General features: G+C 35.3%; 1 protein-coding gene across 2 annotated transcripts in view; it reads right to left on the bottom strand.

Moving 5' to 3' along the window:
* The window catches only part of TECRL (trans-2,3-enoyl-CoA reductase like), a 120,828-nt gene that overhangs the window by 43,041 nt on the left and 58,005 nt on the right, over positions 1-19,782 (bottom strand). For both annotated transcript variants that reach the window (XM_050789886.1, XM_050789888.1), the window contains exon 3: positions 4,887-4,931. In XM_050789886.1, the coding sequence (XP_050645843.1) occupies positions 4,887-4,931 (45 nt within the window). The remainder of the gene's footprint in view (positions 1-4,886; positions 4,932-19,782) is intronic.

Genomic DNA, 19,782 nt, shown 5'->3' on the forward strand with positions numbered 1-19,782 from the left:
TGTAAATATATTTTGAACATAGTCTGGATTCAACTTCTTAATCAACTGATTGAGAAGAGAGGATTCAGTGAGGTAAAGACAGTTAGATTTTTGGCCCAAGTACTTAAGTGTATTGTAATGGTCATTAACTGACATGAAGAAGACTACAGCAAAAGCAAGATATGAGGGTAAAAATTAAGAGTCTTTAAGGTATTTTAAGTGTGTGGTATCTTTTAGACATTCAAGAAAGAATCAACAAATAGGCAGCAGGGTAGAAGTGTGTGTAGATATTTGAAAGTCATTAATATTTAAAACCATGGGGCTTGATGAAATTGTTTGTATATTCAGCATGGAAAGAAAGGAATGAGTTCATGTCCTTTGTAGGGACATGAATGAAGCTGGAAAGAAAGGAATGAAAACACACTAAGGTTTCCAGTATTACAGGCTTTAGACATAGTAAGACAAAGATATAGCAAAGATTACTGAAAGGAGCTACTCATAAGATAGATGTAAAATAAACATAATTGACTGCATTCTTAAAAATAACCACCAGACAAGTCTGGAATTTGTATATGGGAAGATAGTACAAAAATATATTTTTAAGCACTATTTATAAGAAAATATTCAAAAAAACTTAAATATTATTTAATAAGATAAGATATAAATATATTTTGTTTTATTTAAAGAAATGTATACCAAGCAGGAAGAAAAGTGAGTAGACTAGAGCTCATACACCAAAATGAATTAATCTCTCAAATATAATCCTATTATTGTTATTATTATTATTGTTATACTTAACATATGTTATTTGTGATTTATATTATCTACATCATTAAAAGGCATCATTCCAGTCTCTATTTTTGAAATAAATAAGAAAATATTAATTTGCATCTACCATTAGATGATCTTTCAGAATCCAAGATATTTACTTACGTTTATAATTAAAGGACTTTTAAAAGGAAAGGAAAATATATAATTATCGTATGTTACATTTGAAGGCAGAAATTTGATAAATTCACTTTTAACAGCCAGATAATTTAGGTGGTCATATTAATGTATATGGTTCTTTGGGTGCTTTATTGAAAACCATTTTATAGTTATATTTTAGAAATTTCATTTAAATTGATTACTATTTATAAAATACATATATATATATGCAATTACATATAAAGATAATTTTGTATTGCTTTGAAAATGTGAACGTAGTCCTGTGTTTGCCTAAGAACACATGTGTGGTAGGCAGATTTCTTAGATAATTCTCAGGATTTCTGTTCCCTGTATAATCTCTGAAGTTCTACATATGATAGGCTGTTACTCTGTTGATTAAATTATATTGCATGGTTTTTAAAAATGAGATTATCTAGGTAGTCCTGATTTATTTCATGAATTTTTACAATCTGTGTGCAGAAATCAGAGACAGAGGAATTCAGAGATTCAGTGCATTGGGAAGATTCACTGTGCTATTGCTGGCTTGAAGATGGAGAAGGTCAATGTCAAGGGTACAGGTGGCCTTTGAGAAAAGACAGCAGTCTCTAGGAAGTGACAGCCAGCAAGAACACAGGAACTTCTCTCATGCAACTGCAAAGACCAAACAAACAAACAAACATAAAATGCAAAAAGGTGCTCTTGCCATTATTCCATCTATCACGAGCACCCTTTCTGCAGAAAGTAAAAATTGCCTTGCTGAAAGAATTAAATTTATGTTCGAGTGCTATTTCTTTGTGGCACCGGGGAACAAGCATTTTCAACACAAACTCTTCCAATAACACAAAAGAAGATGGAAGTGGCTTTTTGTCAAGAGCCTTCACATGAGAATTCAGTACAGTCAACACTCTCATTCCAGTCTTATAATATCCTAATCAGAGAATCAAGCCATAATGTGGCTTCAATCTAATAAATGATAGATTTTTTAGACTGCTAAATTTGTGCAAATTTGTTACATAGTGATAGAAAATTTTTGCAATATGGATCAAAGTGAAGACTTTGATATCAAAATTGTCAGTACTATTATGACAATTATGTATAAGAACAAGAAAATGTTAATATGGACAAAAAATTCAACTGGCTTTGTATCACTTGAAAGTGTGCTGAAAATATATTTCCAATTATGTCTATTAGCACACTTAGAAAAGGGGTTAGTTTCTACCCGTCTATCATCCTTGCCAACTTCAAAGAACAGAGATTGGCATTCTATTTTTAAAATGTAGTCCCATCAATATGAGATTTTGAAAAAACGACTTGACGGAATCTAGATGTATCATTAATCATAGCACTCAGACTCAAGAAAAAGGGACCATTGTCCTTGGCTTTCCATGATTACGTCCTTTATCAAAGGGAGAGGAATGTGTGGGGCCAAGAGGACAGGACATGCCTAACTAGATCCCATGACGTATTTTTCTAGATCATGCTTCAGTCACTTAAGGGCCCTGAATTTCCTGACCAAATTAACACAAGCACAACCCAGTCTTTCGATAGTCCCTCCCAAGTATGGGCCTGGAACTGGGGTACACAACCAACCACAAACCTAGTGGTTTGTCAAGACTATTGTATAAAGGATGTGGATGGAGCTTTAATGTATTGCTTGGAAACAGTGATGGAAAAAAATCTATATTTTCTATGTAGAAATCCAATGATTTTAAACATTAGAAATTTTACCCAGTCCTTCCAGGACATTATAAAGCATATGAATAAAAGTAGGAAGATACAAAACATTTTACTTACCAGATTATATGACAGATTTATTGTAAAAATAGCTGAAATTCTTCACCATATCTACACCATATACAGTATGACCTTGTAGTTCTTCTCAGTGATAGCTGTCCTTATATTCCCACTCCTTGAATATGGGCTAACTAGTGACTTGTGGGACAAACGGTCATTTACTAGTTCCAAACCTGGGCTTCAACAATTCTTTAGTATCTCTGCTCATTTTTATACCTCTACTCCCAGCTTGTGAGTAAGTCCAAACTATTTTGCTGAGAGGTGAGAGACCACATAGAACAAAGGGAATTTCATGAAAGTTGTGGTTATTGTAGACCAATCATTCCCTAACAGCCCAGGAGCTCACTGCAGCTGCATGCATGAACCTAGCCAAGTTCAGCTAAATATAGCACAGCTCAGCAGAGACACAGAGCTGAAGAATTGGTTAAAATTTTACCCATGAAAAACAATGCTTGTTATTTTATTTGTGTTTTAAAGATTTCTTTTTTGTGAGGAAACTATAGAAGTCTCTAATATTCATATAAGATCCATGATTCTAGTAAGTATATTTTGTGAGCAAACATGTATAAATATTAAGACCTTGCTTTTTTTGTATTGTCTTTTTTTTCTTCTTAATATTAATAGTTATGACTAAGACTGATGGAGCAACTAGCCTGTGCCAATCATCATATGCATTATAAACATATGAACTCTTAACACTTTAAAAATGATTTAAGTGTTTTTTAAGTTCTGCAACATAAAAGAAGACCCTGTAGGCAAGTAACTATGAGAGAGTCAATCAAATGTAAAAATCTGAATTAATCCAAGTGAGCTTTGGATTTTGATTTCTTTGCACCATATCACACTAAATCAATTGATTCTTTTTTCAAATACATTATTACATTCCTTTTTAAGGACACTTAGACAACTACATTTTACTCATCTCATATCCCACCCTGGTACACTCAACTAGGTAAATAAATTTGGGAGAAAAGGAATATGTCATATTCACCAGAACACTGAACTAACAGAAATTTATCAGTCTTTTATAGTGTCCTTCAAATGGAAGTTACATTTGACAATGTTGTGTGTGACATTTTTTGAGGCTTCTTTGGGTAAGAATCAATTCGTTTTGTATATGTCAACATCCATGTATTGAAAGGCATTCATGTGCTGAAATGTGCTAGGCCCTATGAAGGCAGCAAAAAAAAAAAAAAAAAAAAAAAAAAAAAAAGAGACAATAATGTTTTTTTTTTTCTTAAACTCTAGGTAGTTGGGAATTTGTCTTGAACATTTGAGCAAAAATAAATTTGAGAGAATCAAAAAAGTGTGGCTTCTAGAAATCTTGCATAGTTGTTTGTTTTGAACACACAGGTCTCAGAGAAAGATTAAATGTTTAAGACAGCAATGAAAACACTCATAACAGTTTTGAGAGACTCAACAAAATAATCATTTGTCTTTAAGTGCATGTAATACCTGAGAGAGGACAATCTAAATATTAGGAAAAACAATAGAAACAAAAAATCAACTCATCATTTACGAAAAATTGAGAGATCGAAATTCCTTAAGAGGTACCTCCTACAGATTTACTATTAAAGGCTTTTACTAAGTATCAGCACTCTATCCTGAAAAAAGTACATGCTCCCCACAGCTTTCATTAAAATTTAAAATTCCAGTTTTAAAATAAAGTCGATGTAGTGTCAGTAGCAGTAATTATTTGTAGGAGCCATTTTTAAGTGCATTTATTGATAAATTTCTTGAGATCATAGAGTTTAAAAATCTGAGAAACTTGAGGTTTAACAGTGGGCATAACGCTTCTTCTCCAAATTCATTAGTTTTGTTGCTTATGTCACTTATTCTGCTTTATAACAGAAAAAAGAAGAAGAAAAAAATGAAAAAAATAAGCATTAACCTTAAAAATATGTTGTGGGGCAGTAGAATGAGAAGGTGACCAGTTAAAGCTTCACAGACAAAAATATTTTAGTTTCGGAATCTGCTTCTAAAACTCACGGACAGTGAATATGTAAAAAATACCTCTTTGAGACTAAATTATTCATTTATAAAAGTGGAGCTCTAGTTTGTTGAGAGAATCAATTAAATAATACTAATATTTATATATTTACTAAGTGGTAAGTGAATGTCAGCTTTTGAAAATAGAAAAAGGATTCTAAATTAAACAAACACATCAGTAAAAAAATGCTGCTTACCACATTCTAGCTGCAGACCAACTCGAGAAGGGTACCACTTTGGACCTATTCAATGAGAAATAACATTTAATTGTCAGAAAAAGTGTAACTATCACTTATAAAACTAACCGTTTCCATAGGAAGACAATTTAGATCCAGGAAGTAAATAAAATAAGTTATCTAGTGTCAGAAATAGAAATAGTGGTTATCTTTTATAGGGTGCTGACTAACAATGATGGATAGTGACTGAGAGAAAGCACGAAGAAAGCTTTAAAAGTGGTAAATTTTTGCTTTTTGATCTTGGGACTTGTTACATAGGTGTGTTCAGGTTTTGGACATACATCAAGTAGTACGACCTATGAATTGTGCACTTCAGTCTATGTAAGTTTTTCATCAATAAAAAGTTTGAACATATTTCATTTAAAATTGGGGACTTTAATCTCATTTAAAATTTGTCTAATATTTGCACCTAAAATTGGGTTATTTTCTCTATCAAGAGTAAATACTAAGATGTCTATCAGAATTACATGTGTCATTGACTTTTAATATTATGAGTTTATTGGTCATAGCAGAAACATCACTTGAAATTTTCTCTTTACACTACCATTAGGAATAAAGAGAACACTAAAGAATTCTATCTCTATAGAAAAATCAAATCATCTTTATTATACACTGCCATAATGAAGAGTTGATTCACAATTATCAGAATATAACTTTATCTTAAAATAAATTCTATACCATCATTTTAAAGTCTCCATTAAAAGTTTACTTCTTAACTTTGAGATTAAATTTTAAACGAATTTACCACATATATAATACATTTTTAAAAAGAGTATTTTTAAAGGAATTTTCCACAATTATCTTCTTTTTTTTTTTTTTCCAATACATTCATGGGAGAAAGCAGAGATGACTCAGGACTAGAAAGGCATAAATGTACTTCATGGAAATGAGAAACCATGGACAGAGCCTCTATTAGTAGGTAATATATTACTAGGTGAAAGAAAAGAGGAAGGTCAGATGAAAAATAAATGTGGGTAATTTTAAGAATATATTGTATCTTGGCCGGGCGCGGTGGCTCAAGCCTGTCATCCCAGCACTTTGGGAGGCCGAGACGGGCGGATCACGAGGTCAGGAGATCGAGACCATCCTGGCTAACACGGTGAAACCCCGTCTCTACTAAAAAATACAAAAAAACTAGCCGGGTGAGGTGGCGGGCGCCTGTAGTCCCAGCTACTCAGGAGGCTGAGGCAGGAGAATGGCGTGAACCCGGGAGGCGGAGCTTGCAGTGAGCTGAGATCCGGCCACAGCACTCCAGCCTGGGTGACAGAGCGAGACTCCGTCTCAAAAAAAAAAAAAAAAAAAAAAAAAAAAAAAAAAAGAATATATTGTATCTTTTACCTTCTAAAGTCTATTATGAGTGGGTATTGTAAATGCATACACTGAAATAAATTTAACTATCTAGAAAATATGTTATTTTCTTAAAGCTAATAAATCAAAACATAAAATTCCATGACTTTCCATAGCCAAATAATTTTATTTGGTTAAAAACTATATTGCTTTGATTACAACTTTTCAATGCATTTACAATAATAATAAATACCCCAAATATAGCCATGATATGAAGTCAAACTAATATGCTCAATTATTAGTACTTTTTAAATAACAAATATTTGAAAGATTGAATATAGTACAATAAATGTTTAAAGCCCACAGAAGGATACATAAAATTATTATTCTATTTTATAAGGGAAAACTGAGGGCTCTACTTTACTATTTTACTATACTGTTGAGTAAAGAGAAAAAGGAGAAACTAAATATGAGGAAAAAATCAGAGAAACACCTTTCATGGGTTAAAGTAAACAAAATATGTTTATATGCTACCTAAAATAATAAAGTTATAGTGTGCTGCTTAGCAACACCTGATTATGCATTGAATGCAACAATGTTCAAACCACTGTGAAGTGTCTGGAAGTCTTAACAGATTTACAGAAATAAAACCTGCCAGTTTATTTTCTGAAATACGAGCACTAAAATGAATTAAATGTCATCTCTTGTAATTTTAAGACCTTACAAAGCTCTTGTTTGGAACTGAACATTAACGACCTCTTAAGGATACTTAATGATTGACAGAATATATATGGTCATTGCTCATGTGGAAATTTAATTCAATATTGATCAAAAGTTCAAATGTTGATAACCTGTAGGGTGGTGTTAAAATTATAATAGGAGTAAAATATATCTGAAGTAAAAAAGATGTTCATTAATGATAAATTTTAATTAATCAGTTGAGCATGATGGTTCACACCTGTAATCCCAACATTTTGGGAGAATACTTGACCCTTGGAGTTCAAGACCAGCCTGGGCAATATAATGAGACTCTGTCTCTACCCCAAATAAAAGTTTAATTAATCACCAAACTTTATCCCATAGAAAGAAATAATAAAGGTGAATACCACTGAATTCATATTAGACCACAGTTGATCTTCACCCCAAATAAAGTGATTAATGGGAGAAAACATTTGAGTTGTCAAGAAAAACAGAATTATATTTGTTATTAACTATATTTGAAGCATGCAGTCAATACAATAAGAATGACAATTCTATTCTAAACAAATACCACATCCTGAAGAATGAACATATTTTGTTTCTGGCAATATAGACACTGCATATAACTAGTATTCCTAGATAAAATATAACTTTTATGCATAGAGATCCCAAGACAAAAAAAGGAAAATCCAGTGACAGGAAATAATCAAGAATCTGAGAAATAATTCAGTAAGTTTTGGGGTTCACACAATTTCTTTGGTTTTCTTGCACATTGGGAATCTACATAAAGCCCTAGGCCAGTACTTGTGATTCTTATGCACAAATAAACATCTTTAATTGAAAGAGATAATTAGAAAGAAATTCACCTCCAATATAGGTAAAATATGTCAATCTCTGCCTGTTCAAAGATAGAAAATATATACCCCTTGAGGGTTTGTAAACAGCCACTGGTGCCATATTAAGTTTTGATGCTCAGGTATATATTATAATATTATTGTTAGGTTTTTGGAATACTCTCATTGAAACTTTAGTAGTGTGCCACTAATGGTGGTCTGAAGCTATAATACTTCTGGGACACCTGGTCCTAGAAAAAATACCCTACTGCAGGACCATCCATTCAGTTTAGGTAACGCAACTTAAAACCCTCAAGTAGATAAACTTACAATTTAAGTTTTAAGAATCATATAAAAACTAATTCACCTTTAGAAAGTGTGCAGGGACATGATAAATAATAAGATTAACTCCAGAGAACATCAGAAATATGGAATCTCACAGAAAGTCACCTAAATCACTTAAAGATGACTGGAAGATTAAAAAAAAAAAAAGAATCAAAAATATTAGAACTGAAAAAACCTACAGGCTTTTTTGAGAAAAGATCAAATAAAATTTATTGAAATAAAACCTTTTGTACCTTATGATTAAAATGTAATGGAATGATGGTGTAGTCATGCAGAACAAACAGAAGAATTAGTCAATGAAAGGATGAGCCTGAAGAAACTACTCAGAAAGCAGAAAGATAAAGGGATTAAGAAAATATGAAAGATAGATGAAAAGAAATAGGGACCAAAATTAAATGATATATGTTCACAGGCATATACAACAATAAGCGAAAAAGTCCATTAATTGCAATGACAAACCACATATTCCATTTCATCCATCCCTCCTGCTGCAAGCAACTGAGAAAATATGAGAAAATATTTTTTCAAAATCTCCACAGAGTTGTTAAGAAAAATAAAAATAATTAGGGAACCAAGATCTGGGAGACAGAGGAAGCTCAGAAAGCCAAGTCCAGCAACTACAGCTCCATTCCCCTAAGGTTATCTGTTTATATTGGAAGAAGGAGCTAAGAGGCGAGGAAGCTGAGCAGGGCTTTTCACACACCTATGAGCCTAATGGGACAAAAATCAAACTTTATGCACAAAGAAAAACTCTGGTTAAAGTTCACAATTTTAATCATTACCCTTAAATAAGGATGAATCAGAAATCAATCAATTCTTAAAGGAAATTAAGTCCAATTTTGAGTCATCTCCATCCCTGTTTGAATTAAAGTGATCTGTAACCTCCAAAGTCCAGCCTTACTGCTGGCAGAGGCCAATGTAAATATTCTCTGGAAGGAGATCACTTCTTTATTCAGACCCTATAATTACCTCTAATTTTTTTCATATATAATACCAGACCTCAATAAAATGTAACGAAGAGTGCTAGAAGACAAGACATGATGAAAAACCAGGGGGAAATTAAAGGGTATTACAGAGTTTCACCAACAATTCAGATAAAGTTTTCATACACAATTAAGAATAACTATGATTGATATTAACATAAAATACAACACAGAATTATTTGTCTGGAAATCTGGAAACTATAGAAAGAAACACAGACATTTTGGAACTGTAAAGTATAGTAAATGGGTTTATGAGATATCATCTCATGGTAGAGAGAAAAATAGTGAACTGGAAGTTGGAAGAAAATATCCCAACTAAAGCAAAGAGAGATAAACATGTGAAATAGGAAAGGTGTATGATATATACATGATGAACAATGAAAAAGTACATCATTCTAATATATGTGAAAATGACATGTGAGAATAAAAAAGTTAAAGAAAAGTAAAAAATCTATATATTGAATGATATGATGGCTGAGAGTTTTCCAACACTGGCAAAATATATCAAGATAAATATTGAAGAATTACTATAAATAACTATATACATATATATAAAATAAAATGTATACATATTCATATATTGATACATATAATTAAAGACATGTATGATGACAAGACATATATACTGAATATATATTTAATGAAAACCAGATGTAAGTGTATAATTATTAAAATGTTTGAAACAATAATAGAAAAATATTTTTAAAAGACAGATTAAAAAATAACAAAAAATGTCATAAATATTACCAACAAATAAATGGCAATTAAACTAATAGAAGAGTTCTAAAGAGCAATATAAGATATTGGCCAAATAGCTTTTAAATAAAACACTATTGAAATAAAATGTAAAATAAGGACAAGTTTAATTAGACTAACAAGTCTTACTGTCAATAGAACACTTCTTTCTATCATTAGATTAACATCTAAAGGACAAATTTGAGAAAAAGAAATTGATTTCAAGAGAAAGGGATGAGATAAATAAAACAATATTGAGTAAAATTCTGCCATGCATGTGGATAATTCTATATAAAAAAGCAGAATATCTTGTAATTTGATTATATACAATATGATTATAGTGCTACTAATAATGTATGTGCTTATACAAAAAGTATATACAACCATAATATACAAAATGAGAAGTATTCTTTGACTTTAAACCATCCTGAAAATTTAGGTAGAATGTACAAAACAAAATGAAGGAATAGGAAATATTAATTGGGGAATGGAATGCTAAATAGGAAGTTTCATGGCATGAGAGAATGTCCTATGTAAATTGTATTATCACTTTGAATATCTTATTTTATTAGAATTGTTATACTCCTTCTAAACAGTGGAGGCCTACAGATCTAAGAAAAGGGGCAGGTACATGAATTCTTGTATTTCTTCTTAAGAAATAAACATCAAATATTAGCCAAAACTCTTCCTTGATGTGCTAAAGTTACTGGCTACTGATTTAATAGTTAAATTAGCTGGATTTATTTTGTTAAAAATGATTCATTTAGTATAGTACTTCACTGGAATTAAATTGACCATTTTATTCTCTGTAAACCATTTCTTTGCAGTCTTGTAAATGCTACCTACATAATTAAGTGATCAAGCCAGAATGAAACCAAGGATGCCAGTGAGACATTTAATGGTTTAGAATGAGATGTATGATAGTGTTTATCTATCTGAAAAATGAGAAAACTGTTTCTGCTCTCATCCTCAACAACTAAATGTGTTTAACATTCAAACCAGCACCAATCAATGTGTATAATTTTGCTGACCTTGAAAAACAATGCAACTGCTAAAGAGTTTACTATTACCAAGTACTCAAATAAGAAAGATAGAATGCTCTAACACAATATAATCAGCAACTGCAGAGAAAGTTTCTATAGGAAAACAAAGACAGGCTTCTAGAAATGGAAAATTTTAAAGTTGCACAAAAACTCTGAATTATACAATAAAACATAGGATGAAGGAAGGATGCATAAAGCAACAAGTTGGTTATTTGTGATACAAAGCACAAAGCAAGAATTACGTGGGGCAGGAATAGGGGCATACAGATTGCAACCAAACTATTTCTTTATGCTCACTGGTTAAAATTTGTAACCAGTTTGCTCACTGAATTACCCACTATTATCTAAGGAAGAAGCAAGATTGGTCATCATATCTATGTCCCCATTTACATTAGATAATATCTGCTGTGCAAGTCTCCCAGAGGATTCTTTACCTCAGTGACACTCCTCCCAATTTTACTTTGCAGAAACACTGATCAGACTTGATTGTCCACCTCGTCATACCTTATGAGATTTTCCAATATACTTTAAGGCAGGGGTCTCCAACCCCTGGGCCACAGACCGGTCCTGGTACATGGCCTGTTAGGAACCTGGCTGCACAGCAGGTGGTGAGTGGTGGGCATGTGAGCGAAGTCTCATCGGTGTTAACAGCCATTCCCCATTGCTCACATTACCATCTGAGCTCTGGCTCCTGTCAGATCAGTGGCAGCATTAGATTCTCATAGCAGCACCTACCCTATTGTGAACTGCGCATGAGAGGAATCTAGGTTGCATGCTCCTTATGAGAATCTAATGCGTGATGGTCACTATTTCCCATCACCCCAAGAGGATACTGTTTAGTTTTAGGAAAACAAGCTCAGGGCTGCCACTGATTCTACATTTTCGTGAGTTGCATAATTATTTCATTATATATTACAACGTCATGATGATAGAAATAAAGTGCAAAATAAATGTAATGTGCTTGAATCACCCTGAAACCAGTCCCTACCACCTCCAGTGTGTGGAGAAATTGCCTTCCACGAAACTGATCCCTGGTGCCAAAAAGGTTGGGGACTGATGCTTTAGGGTACTCATGGCCTGTCTTCTAAATCATCAAATTCCACTCCAGAGATTCCTTCATTGTTCTGCTATAATATAAAACTTCTCTTCCTCTTCTTCAACTGGTATTTATACTTCATAATAAACTCACATGATTGTCAGAAAGAGTATTAGGAGTCCTTTTTCTTATTAAATACTGCTTTAAAAACATTTGTTTTCAATTTTCCTTGTGGAATGCATATCACTAGACTTTACTATCTAATATTATTTATTCTTATTGCTATCTCTAATGTTCTTTCCACATAAATCACTGATCTTTTTAGCACAGAACATCCTCTCCTCCACTACTTACTTACCAATGTTGGTGATTTGAACATCACTTTAATTTTCTGCCCTTTAGGTCCTTGATGTACTCAAATCTGAAGATTCTCTGTTCTGCAACTCTTCCCCAGAGTCTTACACAAAGAAATGCACTATGCCCAAAATAGAGATTTCAACTATCTTCTCATAATCACCATCTCTCCTTTCTGCTTATTTACACTAATAATTCTCTCTAAAATATTATTTGATTTTCCAAGAATTATTCTACTATTTTCACTATCATAAATTCCTCATTTCTCCTAAATTCCATGCTATTCTGGACTCAATTCTAGGATCCATTACAAATCGCAACCTGAGGAACAGACCTACTTTGCCCTGTTCTCTCTTGGTCTCACTATTGGCAACTGTAAACTTCATTTTACTCAACTATTTGACTTTCTGAGTTACTGAATGACTCTATACAGAGAGAATTTTCCTGATACTGATGGCAGCAGCAGGTCATCTGTAGAGGTTGTTGCCATCACACCAGCTGCAGTAGGGAGGTGAGGCCAGGACCGCATGCTCCATCGAGCTGGCTGAAGCCACTCACAAGCGGGAGTCTCACCCCTTATGAGTAGGGGCAGGAGTTCCCTGGGTTCTGCTGCAGCCATCCAAACTGCGGCCCCAGCCTCTCACTCCATGGAGCAGGCAGGACAATCACCCCACCGGACACAGCTGCAGCCACCCAAATCATGGCTGCAGGCCCAGGAATCTCTGCACTTTCAGAGGTCTGGGGAGGCCCCATTGCCTTCACAGGCTTGGAAGTGTCTGCTCCAGCTGTCTGGCTTCTCTCTGCTGTCAGTGCCCACTCCAATTTCAGAGCAAAGTTGGGACCAAGCCTGGGCACTGTGACAGCCAGTCTGGGTTTGTGCACACTTGGAGCAGTGCTGACACACAAGCCCCCTCCTGCCTGCTGCTTCAGCCCCCTCTAGACTTTGGGCACTGACAAGCAAGGGAGGGAAGACAAAGGGGTGCTGAGGGCAGCTTGGCAGTGGCCTGTAGATGCCCCTTTGCATGAACAGACTGAGCACCATAAACAGCAGTAAGAAGCAGACAGGCTCCTGGGCAGAAGTGGCCAGTTCCTGGTAAGGCCCCATCTTCAGGCCAGGAAGAGCTTGAAGGATGGAGACCCGGCTGCCACTCTCACAAACTGGAGTGTGAACTTGTGGTGCCTTTTCTGGGCCTTCCCTTGGCTGCCCATATACTTCCTTCCCTCTGAGGCCCATAAAAGCCCCAGGCTCAGGCATTGCTGAGCAGAGGCAGGAACTACTAGATGCAGAGAGGAACAACCCATTCCAGGACCTCCTCTCTGCTGAGAGCTGCAGAGACGATGGGACAACCTGCCCATGGAGAGGAGCTTCCCACTCCAGGGTCTCCACTCTGCTAAGAGCTGAACACTTACTTGTTGGGACACCCTGGCGGCAGAAATGAGCTTCTCCCTATGGGTTTTCTCTGAGCTGTTTTAGTGCTCAATAAAGCTCCTCTTCATCTTGCCCACCCTCCACTTGTCTTCATACTGCATTCTTGCTGTTTGCCAGACAAGAGCTCAAGACCCACCAAATATTACTAAGGCTGAAGGTGAGGTAGCTAACACCTGTAATCTCAGCACTTTGGGAAGTTGAGGCGTGTGGATCACCTGAGGTCAGGATTTGAGACCAGCCTAAACAAAAACCCATCTCTACTAAAAATAAAAAATAAAAATAAAAAATAGCTGGGAGTGGCAACACAGGCCTATAATCCTAGCTACTTGGGAGGCTGAGGGAGGAGAATCACTTGAACCTGGGAGGCAGAGGTGAGGTTTCAGTGAGCTGAGATGATACCATTGTACTCCAGCCTGGGTGACAAGAGTAAAACTCCATCCAAAAAAAAAGGGAACTTGAAACATGTCCCTTTCTTGCCATGTTGCAGGTGAAGAGAAGGAGAGAAAAGTTGCAGCCCTTTAGGGAACCCAGACCTGGGAGCTTCCAGAGCCAGGTCTGTGACTCCCTTTTTGGGCCCCTGTGGTTCCTGGCATTTCTAAGCTTCTGGGTGCCACCACATTCCCCGGTGACAGCTGGGGAAGCAGCTTGTGGTGTGCCTGGTCCAACTGCAACCTCACAGAGAGCTAACACCCATGCTGGCACCTGGAGGTGCCCACCCTGTGGCAGGAGCCAGCATTCTGACTGTGCAGTGGCCTGATTCAACACCCACTCACACACCCCTTGTCACTCCACACCTGACTTCAGTTTCCCTTGGAGGCGTGGGATGCAGGCCAGTAGCATGAGCTGAGTGCAGCCTGCCAAGCTGAGTGGGCAGAATGAGCCCGGCAGGCCCAAGGAAAACTCAGGCAAAGGCATCACTAGCCACAGGTTTCCGGCCAGAAAAACAACACCCTAAAAATCTCATAAAAATACTACCAGATGGAGCAGATCCTGGTATTTTCTCCCTGTTATTGTTTCCCCACTTCCCTGTTTTTGATCTTTATATCTGGAACTGCTTATGTCTATTAAGATTTTTAGTGTACTTTTCTCATTACTGTTGTGAAATCTCCATGAGAACAAGTACTCTTGATCATTTTAATCACCACTAGTACATGCAGTGATTAGAGGATTGCATGACACTGAAGAATGTGTGATGTGATTTTGTAATAAATAAATATATAGCCTTTCTTAGAAGAAGACTTGGTAGTAGTTTTATATGTGTGTGTGTGTGTGTGTGTCTGTGTGTGTGTGTATTTATATTTTTTTATACCATGATTTTAGTTAAATAAGAGACTGTTACTTATAATCCTTTCCCTCTCTGAAGAGAAGGTAATTGCTGCTTAACCGCCAAAGGCTGTCCACATTCAATGTACTTAAAATCTGAAATTATGCTCTGTTGTTGTTTTATTATTCTCAGGTAAATTACTTCCATGAATCTTAGTGTTCTCATCTGTGAAACAAACAGTAAAAGCAAAACTAAATGGAGGCCACAAAATATCTATCTATTCAGGACATTGTGAGGAATAAATGTAATATTATGTCAAATTACAAAAAAAATATTAAGAACTCATTAAATATACTATTAAATTATAGTTTTAAGGCAACATTAAAAACTTTTGGTCATTTGTACAGATGGAAGCATTTCTGCTAAAACATGGTATATGCATTCCTGAGACATGTTTTCTGAAAAAATACTATGAAAATACAGGGTTATAAAAATATAAAGTTAGGGAAAGATTAATTAAAATCTTTACAACTGTGTGTTGTGATCACTAACAAAATCAGCAATAGTCATAACAAAATAATAGTACAGTTAAATTTATGTTTCTAATAAAAAATTCAACAGAAAATATAGTTTGCCTTATTTTAAAAAGGAGGAATAAAGGATGATGAAAATGTGTGTAAGAATGATTTTCCAGTGATCAAATTAACAAAGAAAAAGGGAAATTAGACAAAATACATTACTAAGAGCACCTGGTCAAAGGAGCTTGGTAACAAATAGATATTCTGATACAGTGTATATTAATAGCTTATATCTTTCCATGTTTATGTTGTATAGTTTGTGCTCAGCTACTGTTACTTGGTGGTGCAAAGTGATACCATGCTCAAAGAAAGGTATATGAACAATTGTAAATTCCACATCATACTGATATCATTACCCTATTTACCAATTTTGCATGAGTTAATTAAAGTTAGAGAGACAAATAAAGCAAACTATATAACCAAGTAAACATATTCTTATAGTAAAATGTAGTTGTTGCTCAACAGGAAAGAAATCAAAGAAACATTTATAATGATATCCTTTAAAGTATTAAATGGATATTTATTTACTCTCACTAAGAGAAACATGCTCACATACACAGACACACACACACACACACACACACACACTTACTTAAATCATTCTTTCCATGCAAATTTAATGCTTTAACAGAAATAAATTCTGGTAAATAGAATTTTATTCATCTCATTCAACCTTGTTATTGGGAAAATATTTTCTTGCTACAAATTATTCAACAGTTAAGTTTCAACTCATCAAAGAATGCTTTTCTTTCAAAATCTTTCTGGTTGATTGTTGATACTTCAGTTTGCCAAAAGATTAACCTCAATTACACACTTTAGATCTACAGAGAGAAAAAATAAAGTATGAACAAAATGTCATGGCTTGTGGAGAACATTTTATCCTGCTTTCATTTGTAATCTATTGAAAACTTTTTTTTAAAAAAAATGCCTGAAAACATAAAATTTGCAAGAAATAAATACTAATAGATGAGAGGAAGGGGTCTATCCCTGCCGTCCCCCACAGTAATCTGTGTATAAATATCTGTGAAATGTGAAATAAGTGAATCCAATGCAAATGAGGTAGGTTACCATTTGCATTGATTTTTTTTTTAATTGTCAGCATTTAGAGTAGGGAGTAATAGGACAAAATCATAGGAAAAAACTCGTATATACACACACAAATACATATGTATTATGTATATATAGCTCCATATGTAATATATTTATACATATAAGATAATACAAATATAATCTATATTTATATCTCTATATAACCTATGTCTATATCTATCTATAAGACTATATATCTATCAAATTTTATTGATATATGTTAGATGAATAGATAGATACAAAGACATGATATTTGATGTTACACTTGTTTAGTTTTGATATAGGAGTCTGAAATTCCTAGTACATTTTGAGAAGCTCTGTCCTTGTGAAAAAGACACAATTTATGACATTTTATATAAATTATGGAAAAGGCAGCATCTGGAGTTATTTGCATTCAGATTGGAAAACAGACTGAGGTGAGAGACTTCACACTTGCTTACGATTCAAATGAACAAACGTTAATGGTGAGTGTTGAAAATGGCACCTGCCATTTAATTTAAATTTAAAACAAAGTGTAATTTAAAATTAAGGTGTAATTTAAAACAAAGCTCCTACGTGAAATATAACGGCTTTAAGGCTTTGAATGAAACTAGACAGTAAATGCACGCTACCAACCATAGCTCTCAGCAAAGAAGAATTGCTAAGAGAAAACAGAAAAACAAAATGGCAATCCGAAAATGTTTCAGAAAGATTTTTATTCTCCATCTTGTTTTTAGTTTGTCTGTTTTTGTTGTCGTAAACAATAAGACATTTATTCTTTCACAAACCAGGCCAGTGTGAGACAGGTAGCTCTTGACGGAGTGACACAGAGGTTAAATGAATCCATCACAAGTCAAGTGAAATTAACATTGCCCATAAAGAAGTTAAAGGTTTTCTAAGTCAAAAGCAGACCACAGTTAAGGTCCTGTTGAACCTAATGCCTTTCTCCTGTGTGGATTAACTGATATAGAAGAACTGAATGGTTGCAGATAATCTTTTCCACTTCGACTACACATTGTATCATCTTCTTCCAGTGTAATAACACTCCCCATACTGGGTGCCTCAACAGCAAAACAAACAAACAAACAAAAAACATTTATTATATCCCTCAAAGTATTCAGTGGATTTTTATTTACTGCCACTGAGATAAACATGCACACAGAAGCACACACACAAGAATATAAACACAACACACACAAATACACACAGGCTTACTTAAGACATTCTTTCCAGACAAACTTACTCTTTAACAAAAATAAATTCTAATAAATATAATTTTATTCATCTCATTAGATGTTGTTATGGGAAAAATACTTTCTTGCTACAAAATATTCAACAGTCATCTTTCAACTCATGAAAAAAGCATCTGTGACTTTTTCAGGTGTACGTTGCAAGCTGTCAGTGGATCTACCCTTCTGGGGTCTGGAGGATGGTAGCCGTTTTCTCACAACTCCACTAGGCAGAGCCCCAGTGAGTACTTTGTGTGGTGGCTCTGACCCCACATTTCCCCTCTGCACTATTTTAGAAGAGGTATTTCATGAGAGCTCTGCTCCTACAGCAGACTTCTGTCTGGACATCGGGGGGTTTCCATATATCCTCTGAAATCTAGGTGGAGGTTCCCAAACCTCAGTTCTTGATTTCTGTGTACTTGCAGGCTCAACACCACGTGCAAGCTGCCAAGCCTAGGGGCTTCCATACTCTGAAGCCTGAGCTGTACACTGGCCTCTTTTGGTGATGTCTGGAGCTGGAGCAGCTAAGACATAAGGCAGCAAGTCCTGAGACCGCAGAGATCAGCGGGGGAACCTAGGCCAAGTCCACAGAACCATTTTTTCCTCCTAGGTTTCCAGACCTGTGACACAAGCAGCTGCTGTGAATGTCTCTGAGATGCCCTGGAGAATTTTACCCATTGTCTTGGTGATTAAGTATGACTTTCCCTGAACATGAGTTGCCTGGTACTGCAGCACTGGACAGCAAGTTTCTCCCAGTCTCCTGGATATGAAGGACTTTTTCATATGTTTGCTTTTAGGTTCTTTACAAACTAAGCCCTGTCCTTACTTCTGAAAAATTTATCGCTACTGTTTTGCTTCTTGCTCTGGTGAAAATTTTGCTGTACTTGAAGCCTGTTCTATGTGTGCCTACGTCTGTACAGTTTCTACCCAGAACTGGGTTTTTGATATTCAGTCAGGTGAAAAATATCCTTTAAGTCAAGGACAAGTGTCTCACAAGAATGGGCCATATGAATGCACAGATCTGCCTTTACAATCCTGAATTGTGACATTCTTATATAAATAGTCTGTTCAAAAATTTGCCTCCTCATCTTCCACTCCATGCCATCAATGCAGTGAGGCCACAGTGCAAAATAATCAGCATTCCAACATGATACAGGAATCTTTGAGTCACATAAAAGAACACTGACTTATCTGGAAAAAAGTGGATGGACATATCCTCAAATACCACACAGCCCTTCCTAGAGTTCATAGGTATTTCTATGGCATGGGAATGTGTACAGCTGCCCATGTGACAACTTTATTCTGGGATATCTCAAAATAAATGTGTTCATAAATTTAATGCCCAATGTCCTTAAAATCTAGTCCTTTATAACTTCCTATATTAGCTCATTTTCACACAACTATAAAGATACTACCCAAGACGGGGTAATTTATAAAGGAAAGAGGTTTCATTGACTCACAGTTCTGCATGGCTGGGGAGACCTCAGGAAACTTACAATCGTGGCAGAAGGCAAAGGGGCAGCAGACACCTTCTTCACAAGGTTGCAGGAGAGAGAAAAAGAAAGCACACAGGAAACTGCCATTTATAACGTCATCATGTCTCATCATAACTCATTCACTGTCATAAGAACAGTGAGAAGGAAATGGTCCCCATGATCCACTAACCTCCCTTTCTATATATATGGGGATTACAGGTCCCTCCCTTGACATGCAGGGATTACAATTAAGATGAGGTTTGGGTCGGGACACATAGTAAAACCATGTCATTTACCCCATGGCCCCTCCCAAATCTCATGTCTTTTCACGTTTCAAAACAAATCATGCCTTCCCAACAGTCCTCTGGCATTTTGGCGACAGCCATTCATCAAGTCTCTAGTAAGTTTCAAACCTTCTCACATCTTCCTGTCTTCTTCTGAGCCCTCTAGACTGTGTCGAGTTCTACTCATTATCCAGTTCCAAAGTTGCTTCCACGTT

The sequence above is a fragment of the Macaca thibetana genome, chromosome 5 (assembly GCF_024542745.1).
Source record: "Macaca thibetana thibetana isolate TM-01 chromosome 5, ASM2454274v1, whole genome shotgun sequence".
Taxonomy (NCBI): Eukaryota; Metazoa; Chordata; class Mammalia; order Primates; family Cercopithecidae; genus Macaca; species Macaca thibetana.